The sequence below is a fragment of the Vicia villosa genome, unplaced genomic scaffold (assembly GCF_029867415.1).
Source record: "Vicia villosa cultivar HV-30 ecotype Madison, WI unplaced genomic scaffold, Vvil1.0 ctg.001498F_1_1, whole genome shotgun sequence".
In the NCBI taxonomy this organism is placed as follows: Eukaryota; Viridiplantae; Streptophyta; class Magnoliopsida; order Fabales; family Fabaceae; genus Vicia; species Vicia villosa.
Window position 1 is genome coordinate 225,299 of NW_026705641.1, and position 22,694 is coordinate 247,992.

Consider the following 22,694-nt stretch of genomic DNA (forward strand, 5'->3'; position numbering starts at 1 on the left):
AACCCAAACTACCCCTGCTTCGGAAGTTCATTTCCGAACGCGTGTTTTTTTTAAAAAAATTGACTTACTTCGGAAGTTCATTTCCGAAACAATTATTTCGGAAGTGAACTTCCGAAATACTGCGATTTCTGCAGATTTATCAAAACACTCCCCCTCCCCCAATCATTTACCCTAAATCAAAACAAAAAGTGGCAGAGGCGAAAATTTGTGCAAACAGAATTCCAAAGCTGCATCAAGGCTCCAATCACACTGCTAAACAACATTCAAAAGCCCTCAATCCTAACACTTTGTAAGTAGCTAAATTTGTGTAAATCATAATAATTGTTTAACCAAAATCAACCTTCCATTACAAACATTGTCAATATATAGAATTAACTAATGTACATTTTCAACAATACAACAATGCCTCTCAATCACTAACACACTCCTTCAACATTTACATTTTAAAACAAAGTACACATTAAACAAAAGAGATTACAAAACATAACATTTTCATATTTTTCAGAAAATTTCTCTGAATTCAGTTTGTTCTTCAAATTATTGTTCTTCTTCTTTAAAATCTCATATAACTCCTCTAAATAACTCACGGCTTCCAACTCATTCATATCGCTCTCGTCTTCATATCCAACTTTTGTTCTCATATCTTCCTCCCATATGAACAAATCACATGTGTCATCATCCTTCCAATCTAGACATCTTCAAAAAAAAATTCCAATCTAGACATCTTCAAAAAAAAATACTTCCTTTGTTGAACTCCTTTTTGCATTGATACAAAATCATATGACAATGACAACTACACAAACGTCTTGCTTGAGTTTTTACAAATGAGGATGGCAACAAGGCTTGGTTGAGTTTGTCTTTGAAGACAACATTAAAACGATGCTAAAGGGTTGGATTATGCATTTTCTACTAAAAGAAATTTGTGAAAGAGTTAATGCAAGAGTTAGAGCAAACAGCCGGGAGAATATGGTTTTTTATTAAACATTTCAAAAAATAATAATTATGTGTTCATCCACCCAAACAATTACTAAAACTGCCAACATAGCAAAAAAATAGTCACATGTCACATTACATTAAATAGGTTTAACGTCGGCGATTAAAAGTGTAAATGGTAAATATCTGAAGGACGATTCTTTGAGAATTTTTTTTTTGAATAACCAATTTTTTAAAAAAAATTTCAGAAATATCCAACTTTTCAAAAAAATTCCCCAAATGTCCATTTTTTGCTAAAAAATACACGTTGTCGCCAGGGGGGGTGGCGACAACACTGGGCTTTAAGGGTATTCGCCAGTGGGCCTGGCGCCCATGTGTATTTTTTAGGTGTTGTCGCCACCCCCCCTGGCGACAACACCCCCCCTTTATTTTTTTTGTAATTTTTTTTTCTTTAACATAATGTCCTCCTAATTTTTTTCAGTATTTTTTTTTTAATAACTACAATGTTTTAATAATTTTTGTTAATTTTTTTTTTAGTTTTTTTTTAACAACAATTTTTCAATAATTTTTTTATATTGTTTTTTTTATCTATCTTGTTAAAATTATTTTTGGAATATAAATGTTAATTAAGTTATTTATAATTTAGTGTCTGAACATGGTTAATAATATATATTTTATTGGTCAATGAAGTAGTGGAAGTAGTTAATGAATTATAAGTAAAATAATTAATTAATAACTTATATTTTTGTGGTTAATATAGTTGTGAAGTTGGTTAGTAAAACAATGTTATATTTATATTATAAAATAAATTTTAAGATTATATAATATTGAAAAAAAATAATATTATTTTAAAAAATATTAAATACATTAAAATATAAGTTGGACATTCGTTAAAATAATTATATATTAAGATACAATAACGATACATTGACGATAGAAATACATTAAAATTAAAGACATTTCAAAAAACATTAACGATACAAATACATTATAATTAAAAACATTACAAAATACATTCAAGATACAAATAAAAATCTTATTGCGCGCCACGTGGACCATGGTACGATCCACACTGAGGTTGTCGAATGGGTCGTGTAGATGGGTCACGAGTTGGTAATGCCCCCCTATTCCCGCGACGACGCCCCCCTCTATTTGGTACGTCTTGTGCCATAGTCGACGGTCCCTGAATGAAACCTGGGTCTTCAACATCTTGACCTATAGAATTCCCTCCATAGGATAGGCGGGTGCCCGCGGCGCTGTCGAAGCTGTGTCTAGGCGGGTTAAAATTTCTCCTAGTGGGTGCAGCCTGGAAGTTTTGGAAGTTGGTGGTGGATCCGGTTTGGTTAAAATACAATGGTTGTGGCGGTGTGTTGAAGTCAAATTGTAAGCTGGGGTACTGTGATGTGTGTTGGTCGAATGTGGTGTATTGCGGGTATTCTTCTTCTATGCCCATGTCGGGGGTCATTGGTGGTGATCTTGAAGAGCCCCCCGCATGGAATTCCTGAAAATGTGATCTAGAAGAGCTCCCTGCATGGAATTCTTGATTTTGTGGTTGAGTTTGGGATGAAAAAAACGGGTGGAGTTGTTGGGAATGTTGTTGGTAAAAAGGTGTTTGTGGTTGCATTGGTTGTTGGTGGTAACTTTGTTGTTGTTGTTGTTGTTGGTGTTGTTGTGGGTAATGTTGTTGTTGGTAATTTGGTGGTGGTTGTTGTTGTTGTTGGTAATTTGGTGGCGGTGGGTGTTGTTGTTGGTGGTAATTTGGTGGTGGTTGTTGTTGTCCTCCAAAATATGGAGGTTGTGCTCGCGGGTCAGCTAAATAGAAAGGGGCAGACACAATCATTTCAGGATTTGTGACGGTCCTGTACCAGTTTACATACTCAACAGTTGGCTTCATTTCTCCCGGCGCCACAGGAAATTCTAGAACCGTTTTTGATCGACGAGCCCATATTTTACGCTGCTCTATGGCAAAGGACTTGTAATTTTGTACGTACCACTGTTCGCTAACCTTCGCAAGATGCCAACGTCCCAAACAGTCAGGCTCAGGTGGGTCAGGGATACCTTGATGCATGCCGAATTGGAGCTTCACACGGTCACTCGGGTGCATCTCCACAGTGGTGAACCGTATGATGGGTGATTTTGCTGTCCAAATAGCCGCCTCGTCAAGGTCGGGTACGTGGTCCAATTCCAAGTAAGGACGCCAAATAAACTGCAAAGCAAATAATATTAATTTCAGAATATAGAAGATAGTTATTTTTAAAAATATATTTAGAAAATGGACATTTTTAGAGGTATTACTTCTTGGGGTCCTAGTCGATCTAATAGCTGGCGGTAGAAAATGATTTTGGAATCAGGCGTTTTGGACCAATCCATTCCGAGTGCATTGAACCTAAACACATTAAAAGATATAAATCAATATAGTTACAATGATGATGGAATAAAAAGCAATAATTAAAATAAGATCCAAACGTTACCTTGAAGCGTAAGGGAAGGCGTAACTGTTTGGATTTGCAGGGGCCAATATCGGCATCCTCCACCATGCCCATGCTTGTAGCAAGAATGCACATCCACTAAATGTACAAACATCCTTTTTTGCACATTTGCATAAGGAACTATATAGGTATGCCAACACAGCCGAACCCCAGCTATATGTCTTTATTGCATCAATGTCCCCAAGTAAACACAAGTACATAAAATTAACACTATTTCCCGTGCCTTCGGGAAATAGAAACCTACCAAACAACAACATAATATACATCCTAGTTTTCCGCAGTATAGTTTCTTCGTCAGAAAACTGATCCAATTGAATCCCAACATAAGCTTCCTGAAGGCCAGCAAGCTTTATACCTTGGCCCCTACCCCTTTGTTGCCCCTCACCCTCTATTAAATCCACACCCAACAATTCGACGCATAGGGCGTTTGGTTGTTGGACATTTCCATACACTGCCTTTCCATTTGTTCTGAGACCCAACAACATGTACACGTCCTCTAGAGTGACGGTACATTCACCCATTGGAAGGTGAAAAGTATGAGTCTCAGGCCTCCAACGCTCACACAATGCTAATATAAACTTCATATCAACTGAGGTATGTGTTAAGTTCATTACTTCACCAAATCCCGCACGTTTAACGTAGTCCACAATCAAAGGGTCAGGAGCAATCATCTTACCAGCACGGGTCCTAAATCTCGTGACATCCTATAAAAAAAACACCTCCCATAAGTATTTGAAATTAGTAAATTTAAGTAAAAAAAATTAAGTGTTTACTAAAACTTACATAAGTGGCAATGTTTGCAATGGTGCCTCGATGCTCTTGACCCATAGTTAGGAGAGACATGTTTGTTGATGATGAAACACAAAGTTGCTCTGATGATAAGTTGCTCTGATGAAAGTATAAGAGGTGATGAAGAAAATGAACAAGTTTGGGAACATATTTATAGCCAAAATGCATAGGTTATTACGAGATTCCCTGCAGTGTTTTGTCCCGTCAAGTCTGTGGTGGGGACGAGATTCCCTGCAGTGTCTTGTCCCGTCAAGTCTGTGGTGGGGACGAGATTCCCTGCAGTGTCTTGTCCCGTCAAGTCTGTGGTGGGGACGAGATTCCCTGCAGTGTCTTGTCCCGTCAAGTCTGTGGTGGGGACGAGATTCCCTGCAATGTCTTGTCCCGTCATGTCTGTGGTGGGGACGAGATTCCCTGCAGTGTCTTGTCCCGTCATGTCTGTGTGGTGGGGACGAGATTCCCTGCAGTGTCTTGTCCCGTCATGTCTGTGGTGGGGACGAGATTCCCTGCAGTGTCTTGTCTTGTCATGTCTGTGGTGGGGGGACTAGATTGCTATAGAGGCATGCATTCTTGTCATGCTAAATTATGTTAAACCATTGCATGCACCGATTTATCATATACTTTTATTTTTTATTTAGATGTTTTTATTTTTATTTTAATTCATTTAACACATATACTTATTTGAATCTTGTGCAGAATTATTGCTTCATTTCTTGCATGCATTAGCCTTGTGTAAGAGGTGGGGACGAGAATCTTTTGTGTCATGCATTAGTCTGGTCTTGTCATGTTTATGTTAGATTTTGAGAATTTTATATTATAATAGATTTTAATTCATTATCATAATTTGTGACATGCATTATCATAATTTTTAATTCATTTAAAACATACAATTATAATAGATTTTGAGACTTTTATATTAAACTAGCGCAGATATATATATTATGGAAAACATTAATTCATTCATTCATTAAAAAGGTACATTGACAATAACCAACACAGAAACCAAAACATCTAAGAAAATAACACATAACAACTTGTAGTACACGCTCGATCATTGCAACAAACACAACAACACTTAATCTAAACTACTCGAGTATCACTGCAAGAACAAGTGGATTTTCAACGCCTCGGTTAACCTCTCCACTGTGTGTCCAAAACATTAGATCCACGTCCACATCGTCTTTCACACGGTCCCAATAATACATGTAGGTGCCTTCTGGATTATTATCCGTCAACGTAATGTATGGACAACGGTAATCTATCTGTTTAACTTTTCTGGTCGGACCATCTAGTTGACGAAACCCAGTGTTGATGGCTCTAACAATTCTCTGGAAATTCCAATGGGGGTTAAGGCAGACACGCATGTGACTACCTTCCTCAAAAAAAACGACAGCCCAAACTGAGTTCATTTTTAGTGTTTGTAGTAAGAATGAAGAAAGAGTTGGTACTTCAACTCCACACACACACACCTTTATTTATAGTGGGTGAAATACCGCGGAACATAATTTTGCTAATTATTAATAACTTCAATACCAATTGGAAACTTTGTAATGTTAAAAAAACATTTCATTAATATATGCTCAGAGCATTTAATTGGACGGTACAGAAGTAGCTGAAATGATAAAGAAACTGCAACATCTAGGATATTACAACGGTTAGGACAATGTCTTCTCTGTCCTCCATCATTCGAGTGCATTGAATGTCGTCCTCCATTGTCTCCCACCAACGCTGTCTTTCAAGAAAAGCACCTCCCCTTGTTCTAAGTCTCTTGATAGATCTGATTTGTTCGCCTTGACTCCACTCTCCCTCCAAAAACCTGAGAAGGGTTCTCTTAAGCTGGTCCATGGATTGAATGTTCCAAAACATTACCTGCATGGGAGGTTTGACGGCAGAGAAAATAACGTATCCGTTCCTTCGAACTATGGGAGGTTGATAGTCCAAACGCCTTACAGGTGGTGGAGGCTCAGTAGTCCGGTGCGTGCTATCTGGCCTTATTCGAGATCTCATTTTTTCGTGTGTGTACTGATGCACACAAGAAACCCTAATTTATAGAGGGACAATTAGGGTTTCATTTACAAGGGAAAAACATAAACAATAATTTTGAAGAATACAAATTAGGGCCCCACATGGTCCCCATCTGTTTTTTGTCCTTCGCATGCGTCCGAAACGAGTTCCTGTACCCTAGCATGCGCCTGTAATGATTCCTGAAGCGATTCCTGATAGATTCCTGCAACGATTCCCCCTATCTTCATGCATGCAGCCCTATCTTTTATGGCATGCATTAGTCATGTCAAAGTTACTATCTTGTGCAGAATTATTGCTTCATTTCTTGCATGCATTACCCTTGTGTAAGAGGTGGGGACGAGATTCTCTTGTGGCATGCATTAGTCATGTCAAAGTTACTATCTTGTGCAGAATTATTGCTTCATTTCTTGCATGCATTACCCTTGTGTAAGAGGTGGGGACGAGATTCTCTTGTGGCATGCATTAGTCATGTCAAAGTTACTATCTTGTGCAGAATTATTGCTTCATTTCTTGCATGCATTACCCTTGTGTAAGATTTCTTGCATGATATATAGGAACTACTTCACATACTATTTTTTACAACCATCACAACTTTCCCAAACATTTCTTCCTTTTGCAACACAACACAATTCTCACATTTCTTCTTTCACAAACACATTTCAAAATTATGGCATCCACCTCGCAGTTCAAAGTTCGTGTTCATATGAATGGTGAGACATACCACTGCGACACAAACGGTTTTCTATTTAGAAACACAAACTCAACACGTTTTGCTCTAAATAGACAATCAGATTTCTCTTATCTAAAAAGGAAAATCGAATCCAAAATAAGAGAACCAGTGTCTCAGATATTTTACCGACAACCCCTTCTTCAACCTAACAACTCAGTCATGTTTTGTCAATCAGAGATAACAACTGACTTAGAGGTCCAAAACATGCTCCTCACCCATGAGTATTTTGGTTATGATTATCTGGAACTGTACGTAGTGGTTGAACAAAATGCTCCTTCGCAAAATATTCAGTCACAAGTTATTGATCCTGTTGTTGATGACGAACAACAACCCGAGCATGTCATTGACGAAGAAACTGATATAGAAGATGTTGTTGATGAGTTGGTGAATCGTGAATCCGAAGATGAAGGTGACGAAGAAGTTCCAGTACCGGATCCAGTACCGGATACACATGCATATTCACCTCCGGCACATTTCACAACGCTTAATTTAGGAGAGGACGAGCCATCGTCCGATATGTTCTACAATCCATACATGAGGTCAAGCGAGGAGTTGAAAGAGGGTGACACGTTTCGTTCGAAGGATGATTGTCTGTTGGCTATAAAAAATTGGCACTTAGCAAATTGTGTTGATTTTAAAGCAGATCGATCAAATCCAGAGAGAGTCACTATTGCATGCAAAAACCCGGAATGTGGATACATGCTGAAGGCATCATTCAGAAAGAAGTTTAACGCGTGGGTGATACGTTCGATATCTCAAGCCCACACCTGCGTCACCACTAACATGGCGCAAGATCATCGAAAACTCAGTCATGACATGATATGTCATACCATCATTCCTCTGGTCGAAACTGACCCATCCCTGAAGGTGAAGACAATTATTTCTCATTGCGTTTCTGTGTTCAAATACAGACCTTCGTACAGAAAGGCTTGGTTGGCGAAACAGAAAGCAATTGAAAGAGTCTACGGCAACTGGGAGGAATCGTACCAACAACTTCCTCGCTACCTGGCTGCACTGCAATTGTATTCACCTGGGACTGTTAGTATATTGGAGACACTGCCGGCACAGTCCCAGGACGGAACCCCTCTCGAAGGTAATGGAATCTTCCATAGACTATTCTGGGCGTTTCAACCATGCATCGTCGGTTTTGGTTTTTGCAAGCCGATTATTCAAATTGATGGAACGTGGCTGTATGGGAAATACAAGGGAACTTTGTTGATGGCGGTCGCGCAGGATGGAAATAGCAACATTTTTCCAATAGCATTTGCTTTGGTAGAAGGCGAAACAGCTGCTGCTTGGGGTTTCTTTCTGAAGAATCTCCGAGCTAGAGTCGCTCCACAACCTAATCTTTGTTTGATTTCTGACAGGCACGCTTCTATTGAAAGCGCATACAACAATCCGGCAAATGGTTGGCACAACCCTCCGTCTAAGCATGTCTACTGTATTAGGCACATAGCACAGAATTTTATGAGAGAGATCAAGGATAAATTTTTGAAGAACCACTTGGTGAACGCGGGGTACGCCTTAAACCAACCTGGATTTCAATACTACCGCCGAGAAATAGCGTTGACAAATCCAGATGCAGGGAGGTGGATTGACAGCATTGATAGAGCAAGATGGACTAGGTCATACGACGATGGGGCTAGGTGGGGCCACATGACTACAAATCTTGTGGAATCAATGAACGGGGTTTTCAAAGGCATACGAAACCTACCTGTAACTGCCATTGTTAGTGCTACGTATTTTCGGATGGCAACTTTGTTCGCCACACGAGGCAAGAGGTGGAATTCAGTGTTACAAACACAACAGGTATATAGTGACGTCTGCATGAAATATATACAACAGGAATCTGCCAAGGGTAACACTCATCGGGTGACCGAGTTCGACCGTCATGGCCACACCTTCAGTGTAAAGGAAACAATTGACCACAATCAGGGACTTCCACGACAACAGTATCGCGTCAATATCCCAGATCGTTGGTGCGACTGTGGCCAATTTCAAGCATTTCGCATGCCTTGCTCCCATGTCCTTGCAGCATGTTCACATACTCACTTTGATGCATTATCTTTGGTATCCGAAATTTACAAGGTATCAACGTTGCTCAACGTATACGACAATTACTTTCCGGTGGTAGCAATGGAAGCATATTGGCCTGTGTACGAGGGGGAAACAGTTTGGCATAACGATTTAATGCGTCGGAATAAAAGCGGTCGACCAAACAGCAGGCGTATTAGAACCGAGATGGACGTAACTGAAAAAATGCAGAGGAAGTGTAGTATATGTCGTGAGGTAGGACATAATAGGACCAAATGTCCCAATCGTGGATCTAGTTCCACAACATAGTTATTAGTTTCGATGATGTATGTAATTTACTTTTTCAATGAAATGAACTTTTTTTTTTTTAAATTTTATGGGTTACAACACAAAAAAAAAAATTACTAAATAAAAAAAAGTTCATGGTACATATTGAAAGAAATTACCAAATATTACCATGGAGAAAATATTTGGAACCAACAAAATTTACAAAGATTTAAGAGAAAATAGTACCGAAAACATTAATTTTGAAAGTAAAAAATTACCTAAAATATAATACCATAAAAAAATTAAGAGGAAATAATGAAAAAAATTACATTAATATTGAAAAAAAATTAAGAGGAAATAATGAAAAAAATTACATTAATATTGAAAGAAATAATTATGAGGAAACAATGAATAAAATTAAGAGGAAATAATGAAAAAAATTAGGTGGACATAATGAAAATAAGATTGAAAAATATTGAAAATTACTACAAAAAATTATTACAAAATTGTAGTTATTAAAAAAAAAATACTGAAAAAATTTAAGAGAAATTAATGTTAAAGAAAAAAAATTACAAAAAAAAAAAGAAAAAAAAAATAAGGGGGGGTGTTGTCGCCAGGGGGGGTGGCGACAACACCTAAAAAATGTACATAGGCGCCAGGCCCAGTGGCGACACCTCTTAAAGCCCATTGTTGTCGCCACCCCCCCTGGCGACAACGTGTATTATTTAGCAAAAAATGGACATTTGGGGAATTATTTTGAAAAGTTGGTTATTTCTGAAATTTTTTTTAAAAAATTGGTTATTCAAAAAAAAAATTCATTCTTTGAAGAAAATTATTTGAGAGACTAAAAATTAAATTGTGAATATTTAGAAGGACTCGAGACATATTTAACTTATAATTATATTAATCAAATTTTGTCATGAACAAGTCCATCAAATTTAAAGTGAATTTGATATTTTAGGATACCTTAATTTTTGGTTATTATTTTAATCATAAACAATTGGGCATGTCCGATAATACCATATTTAGCACCACATTATAATGCTTTACTATAAAAAGAATAAGAATATAAAATAAATTTTAGAACAATACCATACATTTAATACGCATCAACTGAAATATTCATAATTCTCAATGCATCCTATCCTGACAAGACACGAGACATTAAAATAAGGTTCTATGCTGTATAAAATATTGAAAAAGTACATTAAAAAGAAAATATATCAACATATTTTCCATGCTTGGTGCAAATCTGATCATGGCATAAGCTATAACACCATACATAAGTCATGGCTTGAGAAATATCATCAAATAGATCCTATCAGAATCTGTGCCAAAAAGAGAGGAGCTACTGTTAGAATTTAGTTTGCAAACAAAGTAATGATAATGCAAGAAAATTAAAAAATGAATCTAGTTAACTATGCATAATACATTCCAGTGCCATAATGCCTCATAAAAGTGTGTTTATAAATAACATGCAACGAAATAGTTTGATAAAAAAAAAAAAGAGTAGCAGCAACAATTTTAAAAAAAAGCTTGTATTAATGGAAATCTGTCAAAAATTATAAACCATGACAATGGTTCACTTGCGAAGGTTGAAGCCTTGAAGGTACGCACAACAAGCAAAATCAAGACATAAGGAGAATCAAATAGAAGTAGAATCAAAACAAATGCAGCAAAAATTGAACTGTGCCGGAGTAGAATAAAAGCAAAAGTTAAAATCTCTTTACAGATAAGAGGAATGAAAAAAGTATTGCTATTAACCAATTAATAATTAATAACTAAGTAAATCCTACACATAACTTGTTTTACACTATATATCATTATGAACCTTTGCCAAACATACAATACCCAAGATAATGTACGATAAACACTCAATGAGTGTAACAATCTCTCTCACTTTCTCAAAGTGGTCTATCCAGCAAACACTTGACTTGTCCGCCTATACAATAAAAATACATATGAAAACATAAACTAAGAAACACATGAGAATATGGTAGAAAAATTAACTTAAAGACAAATAAAGTCACCTGACAAAGAATGTTTGAAGGGAACTCCTTATCAAACAAAGGAAACTGTTTACAGCTAGAAATAGTATGTGAAAAATGCAATGACTCCCTTGCTAGAGAGGTTGCCACTCCACATCTTTCTTAATTGTCTAATTCCGTATAACAATTTTTGCCAGCCGGTGCTACAAAGCACTCATCATAACATGGGAAGGGTTGGACACTAAATGTATTTGTTACTATTATTTCTTCAAATTTTGCAAATTAGTCCTCATACTTTTCAAAATTACAAAACTGTCCCTAGAAATTTTCAAAAAATTGCAAATTGGTCCTTAATAATTTTTAAAATTTACAATTTGGTCCTTCAAGTTTTTAAAAATTGCAATTTGGTCCCTACTTTTCAATTTTTTAATTTGGTCCAAAAAACTTAAATTTTATAAAAATAACCTCAAAATTCTAACAATGAATTATCTTAATACTTCATCCAAACAAAATAATTTAAAAAATGAATGGATTTCAATTGAATCATTTGAATTACTTTGAATTTTAAATTCCTTTAAAATTTCCAATTACCTCATCCAAACACACTCTTAAGTTTCATCGTGCTCAACTTTCCCTTCTTATGTGTAACTAGTCCACTCAAACTCATCATACTCAACTCATTTTCATCTTCAATTTCATCCTGTTTCAGCCAGCATTTCGTTAACCTCTCCTTCGGTATCCTCCTCTTCCGATACCATAATGTGCAGTTGATGATCCGGACATTGACGACGATTGACGAGGGTAAAAATGGTGAACACTCCGGTACCCTTGAGTTTAGTTGGGTACCGGTACCCTCAACCAATCAAATAGTGGAATTCAATGCCACATCATTTTTATAATTTATTTTATTTTTAAATAAATTAAAATTTAAATATATTTTGCACTAAAGGTACTGATACCCAATTTAAACTCATGGGTACCAAAGAATTTATCTTCACATAAACCCAATCTCCACTTTGAGTTCGAGTCGGGTTATAAGATCCGGATCCTTGACCTGGTTTGGATCTGAAACTGGATCCCCAGTTGTTTTGTCCCTTCAATCCATTTTGACGAGGCCCAATCCCCCCTCCTTTCTGTTCATTCAACTCCACTTCCACTGCTCCAGTAACATTCATCAACCATGAACATGAAATTTGTTCCAGTGGTCTTCAAGCTTCGCACCTTACCTAGAATTTCATCCTTCAAACCATGGATAAAATACCCCATGTATTGTTCCTCTGGAAGTTTCGTTACTTGCGCCACCAATCTCTCAAATTCACCATGTATTCCCCCCCACCCCCCTTGTTGACGCAACCCTGCAAGTTGCTCATAAATGTTACCTTCTCTGATTCCCCCATACCTCTCTAACAAAGCTTCCTTTAATTTCTCCCTAGAGAAGTCTTCAGCCTCATTGGACAGAGCCTTGAAGAAATGTATGGTGTGTCCATCCATACATAACTGAGCTAAACTCACTTTTAACTTAGATCTAGTATCTTGAACACGAAAATAAACTTCAGCATGAGCTATCCACCCCATCGAATCCTCCCTGGTGAACATTTGGGATTTCAACCTTCTTGCTAGAGAGACGAAACTCGTCTATCGTGTCGCCTTGCAGCTTGGTCCCTTTGGAATTTGTAGAAGAAACTGTGCCCTTCTCCGTGATCATGTGCGAGCATTCTTCAACAGGGCTCTTCTCCTTGCTCTGCGTGAGAAGAAAAATCAACTGCTCTTGATTCTCAGCCGCTTTAGTTTTATTAGGAGTATAGGACAAAGGTTGGTATTACCCTTGATAACAATTATCAAATTCAGTTTTGACTCTCTCTCTCTCTCTCTCTCTCTCTCTCTCTCTCTCTCTCTCTCTCTCTCTCTCTCTCCCTCCCTCCCTCCCTCCCTCCCTCCCTCCCTCCCTCCCTCCCTCCCTCCCTCCCTCCCTCCCTCCCTCCCTCCCTCCCTCCCCTCCCTCCCTCCCTCCCTCCCTCCCTCCCTCCCTCCCTCCCTCCCTCCCTCCTCCCTCCCTCCCTCCCTCCCTCCCTCCCTCCTCTCCCTCTCTCTCTCTCTCTCTCTCTCTCTCTCTCTCTCTCTCTCTCTCTCTCTCTCTCTCTCTCTCTCTCTCTCTCTCTCTCTCTCTCTCTCTCTCTCTCTCTCTCTCTCTCTCTCTCTCTCTCTCTCTTTTCCTATGCTTCTCACAACTCTAACAAGTTTGAATGTCCAATATAGACGTTTCCGAGTTAGCCATTCTATTTTTCAAGGCCAATTTCGGTCTCCATCTTCTTTGGTGGCACTCATTGATTCTTTGTAAACGCCTCCTACTGTAATTATCCGGTAGGTCGGGGACAAACTTGTTGCAAACCCAGACTCACAAAATCAAATACTATAAGAATTAGGAGTCAGCAATGTATAATATGAGATATCTTATTGATGAAAACAAGATAAATACTTAAGGGAACAAGGCTCCCTACTACCCCACAGAGCTAGGCTCCTCGGAGAAAATGCAACTCTACCAAAACGTAAAATGAAAACCGCTTGATACCACCTCTCTCACCAACTAATCCTATATAACTGAATTCCACTAACATTCCCTGGACCCAATCTCTCCTACTGCCACTTCATCCTTCTTTCCTTACCTTCTATTCTTTCTCACATATACCCTCCACTCTTTTGGTCCCTTGTGGTTCCCTACATTCTATCCTTCTAGTACTTATTTGATTTAATTTGAGTTCGAATATTGGTAATTGATAGAGAACTTCTCATAACTTGTGACATCAGCAGGGGGTCTCTATCAATTACCAATATTCAAACTCAAATTAAATCAAATAAGTACTAATCAATTACCAATATTCAAACTCAAATTAAATCAAATAAGTACTAGGGTAAAATGACCAAAATGTTCAACAACAAAAAAAGATCAACAACAAAAAAAGAACAGCTGACTATAAATTAGCGGCATGTTCGGATTTTTGAACTTCATTGTAATGGCCGCTGTAACAAATAATGAAGAAGAAGAATTATCATCAACTGAGTTATTTCCAATGCAGATACCTCCACAGATTTTTCTTTCTTGCTGCATCACCATTGAAAATACTTTGTTTATCTGAGGTAGGGGATCCATTAACAAGACTTGAGAGACAACTCCATGATATTCTTCATTCAAACCAATCAGAAATTGAATGATTCTGTCTTCAGCTCTATAAGCACGACTATCCCTCATAGCTAAGCATGTGCAAGCAACTTTGCAGGTACAATTTGGCATAGGCCTGTATTGATCAAATTCCTCCCATAAACTTCTTAACTCAGTAAAATAATCTGAAACCTTGTTAGTTCCTTGTTTCAGATTTGAAATCTCTTGGTACAACTGAGCAACACGAATTCTATCACCTCTCATAAACCTATCTTTGAGATCATTCCACATGTCAATTGCATTATCATTGAACACAACACTTTGTGCAATTGATGGATTAATAGAATTGATAATCCAAGTGTGTACCAGATTATTGCATCATTGCCATGCTATGAAGTTGAGATCGTTAACATCTGGAACTTCTATGGATCCATCAACAAATTGATACTTGTTCTTCATCGCTAATGCTCGCTTCATCTTCATAGACCAAGCATGACAATTTTCTCCCGATAGCACCGGTGTTACACACACAGTCGCAGAGTTTTCTGATGGATGAACATAGTATGGATCAAGCGTATCAACAACTTGAGCACTACCACCAGCACCAGCACCTCTCGTCATGGTTAGGGTTCAACCAAAAGTGAATCTTCAACAGAGGATGATTCAACTACAATGAATAACAAACTAACAAACTATTTCGAGAAAGAATCGAAATAGAGAACTGAATCAAGACAGTAGTTTCGAGAAAGAATCGAAACACAAAAAATTGATTCAAGAAGAATCAATCACAAAAGATAAGGACTCAAGAAGGAAGAAGAACAACTTCAACAATCGTACGCAGCGGAAGCAGAGCAGGTCGAACCTGCTCTGATACCATCTAAGCAATGGTAAACTCCATTGATGAAAAGCTTGAACTACTAACAACTAACATAAGAGTGAAGAAGATCAATAGAGGAGAAGAAGATTCGGTTATTCATTGTCGAGAGAATCAGTTACAGTTGTTACACTATATATAGTAAACTATAAACTGTAACTAACCTAACTGAAAATGTAACTAACAACACAACTAGAACCAATCTAAAAAGGACAGCTGGCATTAGTCTAATTCTTCTTCTTCATTATTTGTTACGCTGCAGCAACTGTTTGGCGGCTACTATATCTGCTACTTAAAAACGCAACATGTGGGGTTCTGAATAACCCCTAGGGGCTGCTATACTGCACATCACCACTATAGAAGCTGCTATTGATTACCGAGACTAACATTAACTTAGAAAATGGCAATAACTTAATACTATAAACAGTAAAGCAACACTTAACGTTACCAATAAAATCATTTGAAACTCCAGTGCAACACTTAACATTAACAAGTTCCAATATCAAATATTCATATTGATATAGTATCCATTCAAAATATATGGACTAAACTAACCATATGTTACATGTATCACTATAAAATCAGTACCAATCTAGCACAAAATTCAACTCAGTTATCAAAATACTCACAAAAGTCCACAATTTATCCTGAATTGACCAAGAGTACTAAACATGCATCAAATGATCTTCACAATCAACTTTCAATTGAAGCTCAATTTTAAGGCAATCATCGTCAAAAACAAATTTATATGAAAAACAATATGATTCTAATTCTCACCTTAGATTTGGTTATGATTTTCACAGCCACTGATATTTCCTTAAGCTCACCTTTCTTCTCTTTAGCCAAGAATAGATCTGCCATCCTTGCAACTTCATCCTCTCATGAGTTTGCTCTCTTCCTCTCTGAGATTTGCAGATCTCTTCCGTTCATGAAAGAAAAGTAGTGGGATAAAGATTGAGAGAGATAGATAAAAGGAAGAGAAGAAGAATGTGGTAAAGAGATGAAGAAGATTGAGAGAAGAAAGAGAAGAGTTTGGGCAGAGAGAAGAGGAGTTTTTCTCAATTTTCTGAAACCTTAATTTTTTGAATGAGATTGAAGTTCAAAAAGTGATGTTGACAGAAAACTCAAGGAGGGAAATCTGAGAGTGTAAATATTTCAGCATTTGTTAATTACCAAAAAGGGTTGTTAGTATAAATTTTCTAAACAGTAAAGGGTAATTTGGGGAGTTTACTCCTATCTTTTTTCTTAGCTAGTGAGTTGATGAGAAATCTGTTACTTTACAGAAGCAATTTTCAGACTCGCACCAAATGGCAGGAGGACAGGAGCGAATTGGATATTAACCCTACAATATTAGATGATGAGCTAAATATCAAGAATTAAAAATGAAGTAACTAGTAAGAACATACCTCCCCAGTTTCTCCTCTATGTTTGAGCACTATGTCTCCAAACTCATATTATCCTTGATAAAATCAATTGGGAACCATTTCCGGACATTCAGCACCACAGTTACATATTCAATGGATTAGTTATATCAGTATCCTAATACTATCTAAGACCAAGCATTTCCAGAGATTGGCAGCCACCATATCTATTAAAAGTGACTTTTATATTAGTATGCTTCAGGACAGAAAACTGTATTTTTGTCAAGTATACTTCTGTATGTTGGGTTGGAAAAAGAAACTCCCTAGTTTGTTTGTATATAAAGACTTAAATGACAAACAGATAAACAAAAGACTACATAAAAGACAACAAAAACCCGAAACAAAACAACCAGAACTGACATTATTTGGTTGTATGTAAGCAATTTTGTATAATCATGTTCTATTTTGATTTGAATGATCTTTAGCAATTTCTTAGTGTTTGAAGCTCCTCCTGTGTGGTCAGGACTTTTGTATGTTGAAGCATGTCTAGTAGACTTGTAGGTGATTGGAGAATGGGAGGAGGAAGCAGTGGATCTACGATAATAAATGTAAATTTGATACATATCATATGAAGATTGAGTTTATTCACATCATACATGGCTACACACAACATTTTACAGGTAGGTAGGAAAAGTCATAACTTTCAATAAAATAATTAGTTATGTGCATTCATTTCTAGACAGGAGAACTAAGCAAATTCGCGATCAGGAAACAACAAAGGAGCCAAGAGAGTCCACAGATACAACCCAGCAGTAACCCATTCTGTGCCAATCCGGACCCATACTGAAGTCCAACCAACATCTATCAGATCTGAGTTTTCAGATGAGCTGGTCCATCCAGAAAGAAGCATGGCTGAATACATGCTAGCCAGGGCAAATATTAGGTGGAAGAATGAATAGGAATAACTAACTGGCCGCGCTTCTTTTTCTTCCATTTTGCTCTTTCCTTCTTCCACGGCTTCAAGAAGAGGTTTGCTCTCACCTGAATAAACATATTCCAAAAAACTTTTATATGAAAATGAAGAATGAATAAACACACGCAAATTTAACAAAATTATGAAAGTTATTGTATGTAAAGAGGCGTAAAAGGATTTAGTCCAAAATACCGACATGTGAATGAAAACATACGAGACCGTAAAAGAGTCCTGACTTGTTCTATTACCTGCTTTAGGTGAAGATGGTGGTGATAAGAACGTGGTTGAAGATCCTGCACGAAGTGCAGAATACAACACAGACAGAACTGTCGTTAGCATGCCAAGAATGAGCGTACTTGTGCTTACAGCTCGGGACTTGTTGAGACCATTGCACTCATAACCTCGAGGTTCGCTAGCTAGACCAGTATAGCACACATATGCACAGTAAAGTGAAATCACAGAAGCAGGCAATAAGCTTCCGTTTACCTGTTTTTGCATACAAAAAAATGTCAATTGAAATTGCAGCACCGTCGCAACTCATATTGCACAAAAACATGGAATATCAATAGAGCTTCAATTGTTTAAAGACCTTTCTATTCATTACCTTAGGATGTAGAGCAACAACTGCAAACACGAAACAAAGAATCATCGTCATGGAAAGGAAGAAGACATTAAGACCACAATCATATCCACCAGGGTTGAACCAAATAAAAAGAATTCCTGACACCGCATATGCTCCAATGTAGCACCCGAGTGATATAACAAGTAGAGCAATATACCTAAACATGCACAGTTATTAAGAACACGGTGACAATTAGAAAACCATACGCAAACAATTATATAGAGAATTTCAGCATACCATTTCTGTTCATCTTTCTCAACCCACGCATCGTTCCAATTGTGGGTGCAGTCGAGTAAAATTAGCACTTGAATCAATAAAAACAAGCCAGCCCCAAATTTCGATATGAATCCTACAGATATTATAAATATACACATGTCAATCATCAATCTCACAAGGAACCAAAAGCAAGAAAGTAAGGGCTACAAAGCATACCATACGCTAGCATTACGGAATCTGGAATGAAGAATGCAAGAACAATCAGCAAAAACCATATCACTATCTTTCCAGTCCATCCACCATGGTGCCATGAATCACGCCTATCATTCTGGTCCTTCACACCAATCATTATGAGGGCTAAAACACCAAAGAACAAGAAATTTCCCAAACTCACACGAAGAACCGCTTGTGCTTGATACCATTCCTTTGTATGGGTCCCCGATGAGTCTATCCCTATAAGAGGAAAAACAAATTCAAATCTTTGCACAAGAACAAAATATATCATTTGAGAGAGCTTGGCATAAATATCCAATCATTAACCCAAATTCCCAAATACAAAATTACTAAAAAAGTTCAAATCTTTAGCTAAAATTATGAAATTACATGGGATTTTCTCCAAAAGGGGTGCTCCAACTTCTCTGAAAATCCAAGAAACTATGAGAGAGGCGCCAAAGAGAAGACAGTAACCGATCCTAGCAGATTTTTGAGAGATCCCAGATGCGATGGAGGTACAGAGACCACATGTTAAAGATGCGCAGCAAGATAAACAACACGACATGGTTGATTTGGAGTAATCTTCTTCCTCGATTCAGTGTCGAATTTGAACACGTTTGAGTTTGAGAAACAAAACACTGCCACAGCTCACTTGTGTCGTTTGAGAACTTTTTTCGTCGTTTAACCAAAATATTGTTTCTTATCAAAGTTCTGTTTTGACCGGATGAGAGGGTCAAACTTTATCATTTTCTACACTACTCTGAAAAGTATTAATATGCCCTTGCTGTTACACTTCTCCTTTCATTTTTTACTCTTCCATCTTTTGAACTCAACTCTGCATGCTTCAATATGTTTAGATTCAAAAATTAAATAAATTAAACAACTATTTTTATTAGAACCAACAATTTATATATATCATCTTACTGAGCAGATCAGATGGCCAGCAACAAATAAGGCTTGAAATCCGGAGCGGTTGAGAGGAGAAAAAAGGGTTGTACCTGCAAAGCACTTCGATGCCAAAGTAAGTATGTGATCCACAAGGTACAACAAAGTGAGAGATTTTGAGGGTAAGAAAAAGATTACCTTTCCCTATGAGGTTAGAGGGCTATTTATACGATACTCCCAAGCGAAATTGGCTCCGCTTTACAAGGCGTGAATCTAGACGACGCATGAGCTGGCTGCTACCAGGAACGAGGCTCTCTCGTGCTCAGTTATGTTTGAGGTTTTCCCGAAGCAGACCGGGGGAGGTTGTCGTGCGCGTGTCCAGGGTGCCTTGGGGAGAAGGTTGGATTGGCCCAATAAGAGTGATTGGGCCGGTCCAGAATAGGAGCCCCCCAAGTCGTTGCTTCTGCTAGTGGGAGTGACGACTTAGAGGGCATCGGTCAGAGGAGATCTTCCGGGGACTCGGACCCGGCGTTTCCGAGGGAGATCGGTTATGAGCTCCGGGGAGAAGAAGGGTCAGACCGGGAGTTAGGAAGCGTGTCGCTTCAGAGTTGTCAGTTGGGGGGACGTGTCGCATTTAATGCGAAATGATGGCTGTCATAACCCAAAATTTGCCCATACTATTTCTCCTATTCAAATTCAAATCAATACACAAAGCTCCAAGGCATCTCACATGGCTCAATATATCTCATATCATCTCCATGACAAATATCAAGTCTCATCTCAAAAGATTGGTCACTCAATTGTTCAAAAAGTCAACAGTCGACTAGGTTAACCTAAAAATCAACTGTGGTCAAAGTAAAGTCAGAACTCCTGATTTCTTGTCAAGATCCTCATATTGAAGTATCATTCACCATTTGATCAAGAATTGATCATGGTTCATCAAGGAAAGATTAAAAATCCACAAATCAAAAGGTTTCTAAATTAGGGTTTGTATAGGAGAAAGTCAACTGAACTTTGACCAGCCATAACTCTCACATGGAACACCATAAAATTTCCATCCAAAGCTAATTTTGAAGGAAATTGAATTCTCTACAATTTTGTCTCTCACAAGCCAAGTCTAAAAATGCTTCATTTAAGAGATATGGATCAAAACATTATAGGTCCTTCTAAAAGTCAACCAAAAGTCATCTTTTTCAAAAGAGCATACAAGGAGCATGGAAAATTATTTTTACATGGGATCAAAGACATTGGTTAGAGGACTCCTCAAGGTTTCCAAGAAGTCCTAGAACATCTCCATATGATTAAAATTGATGGAGTTATGGCTTGCATAAGTTGGGCGATTTTGAGAAAATGCATGAAATACAAAGTGGAGAAGTTTGAGGTTTTTGAACCTTTGGGCCTAACTTTCGGATTTCAAACATGTCCATGGGTCTTATATTTACCATTTAATTAATCATTTTATTTTTATAATATTTATCTTATTTATTTGAATTTTTTAATTCATTTAAATATGAATAAATCATTATAAATGTGAAAAATTAATTTTAAATCAAAGATTTGATTTTGTAACCAAATTCAATCATCCAAATGCTCCATATTAGCTGGAAATTTCGTGCAAAGTGGATTGGCAAGAGATTGATACAAAAATAACAACTTTCCAATCTAATTTCAATCAAATTTTTCACCATCAAAGCACATGATTTTATTTGATTTCCTCCAAACTTAAAACCCTAATTCACTCCCTATATATATAGCTAATTATCCAACAAGCAAGGGGACGAGATTAGGAGAAAAAAGTTAGGTTTTCAAGGTTCATAATATTCAAAGAAAAAGGTGAAATTTTGCATTCCTCATCGCAAGCGATCACAAGGCCAAGTAAGTGTTTTAACCCACTCACAAGGTATCATGGAGTAGTTCCATACTTTTTGTAGCATGTGATAGCACTTAATGTTTGAGTTTCACAACTTCCATATTCATGCATATTGTGTAGCTTTCGTATTTCATAAACTAGTACGGTTTCGTGTTATTTAATGTTTTATTTGAGTTTATGAGATGTTTTAGGGAAGGTTAGAACCATCTTCCATAAGCTTTGAGGCCGGAATACCGATTTGCCATGGCTAGGGCAAACGAAGCTCCTTCATCGTATTCACATTTACAACGCGTTTTAAGGAAAAGTAACACCATATACGAGATCAGGACATGATTTTTCATAGATCTGGGCAGGTGTGCGTTTGTGTAGATCTTGTTTGTGCAGGTTCTCAAATCGCAGCCAAGAAGAAGACGTACCTGCGGAAAATTCCGCAGGTAATTCCACAACAAAATGCCCAGCAAAATCCGCAGGGAGCAATGGAGAAGACGATGACGTGGAGACTTGACCCTTGGACCATGCTCTGATTCGTTGGTCAACTGATTCGTTCTCTCTCTCTCTCTCTCATTCTCACTGGTCTATTCGCTTGCATGTGGGCCCTGGTTTGATTTGTTCCACTAACTTTTTATCTTTTCAATAATTGTATATCTTATTAAATGGCTGTTGAGTTTACAGCGAATTCACGTGGCACAGTTGGCAGGCGTCCTGGACCACCATTGACTAATAAGACCTGAGTTCGAAACTTGGCTCAGGTCACCTACTTTTAATTTCTGTTTGATTACAGATCCTGTGCACACAACCCGTGTGCGCTCACTATACACCTTCGCTACAGCAACCATCAGATCTCAACCTCAACAGATCTAACGCACCACCAATCCGCAGGCACACCAAGGATCCTCCAGGAATTGTCACACAGGATCACAAACACCCAGCTGAGTCTATTTTCTTTTTCTTTTCTTTTCAATTTTTATTTAGATATTTTCATATTATTTCTTTCAACCATAATAACCACTAGAATTAGATTTATTTAGTTTAGTTTTTTGTTATTATCTATTTTTAGGACAAATGATTAATTAATTAATGATTAATTTTTTAGATCAATTAGAAGGTTAGCATTTAAATTAGGTTAATTTAATCATCTAGAAAATTAGGGTTAACTAAGTTATGATTTAATTTGGTAATTTAAAATTAAATTAGATTAATTAGGTTAATTAACTTATTGACTTAGTCTAATTTTAGGTTTTTACCATTAGCCCTATAAACCCTGTAGGTCA

The 22,694-nt window shown here is 37.4% G+C and overlaps 1 protein-coding gene across 1 annotated transcript; it reads right to left on the bottom strand.

Annotated features, from left to right (window-relative positions):
• Positions 1-17,006: 17,006 nt before the first annotated feature.
• On the bottom strand, positions 17,007-19,383 carry LOC131635478 (uncharacterized). The gene is made up of 6 exons (XM_058906094.1): positions 19,059-19,383; positions 18,672-18,908; positions 18,477-18,588; positions 18,222-18,396; positions 17,866-18,103; positions 17,007-17,685 (listed from the first exon to the last, which is right to left on the bottom strand). Exons 1-6 carry the CDS (start codon positions 19,231-19,233, stop codon positions 17,393-17,395), a joined length of 1,230 nt encoding a protein of 409 aa, XP_058762077.1. The 5' UTR covers positions 19,234-19,383; the 3' UTR covers positions 17,007-17,392.
• Between the last annotated feature and the right edge of the window lie 3,311 nt (positions 19,384-22,694).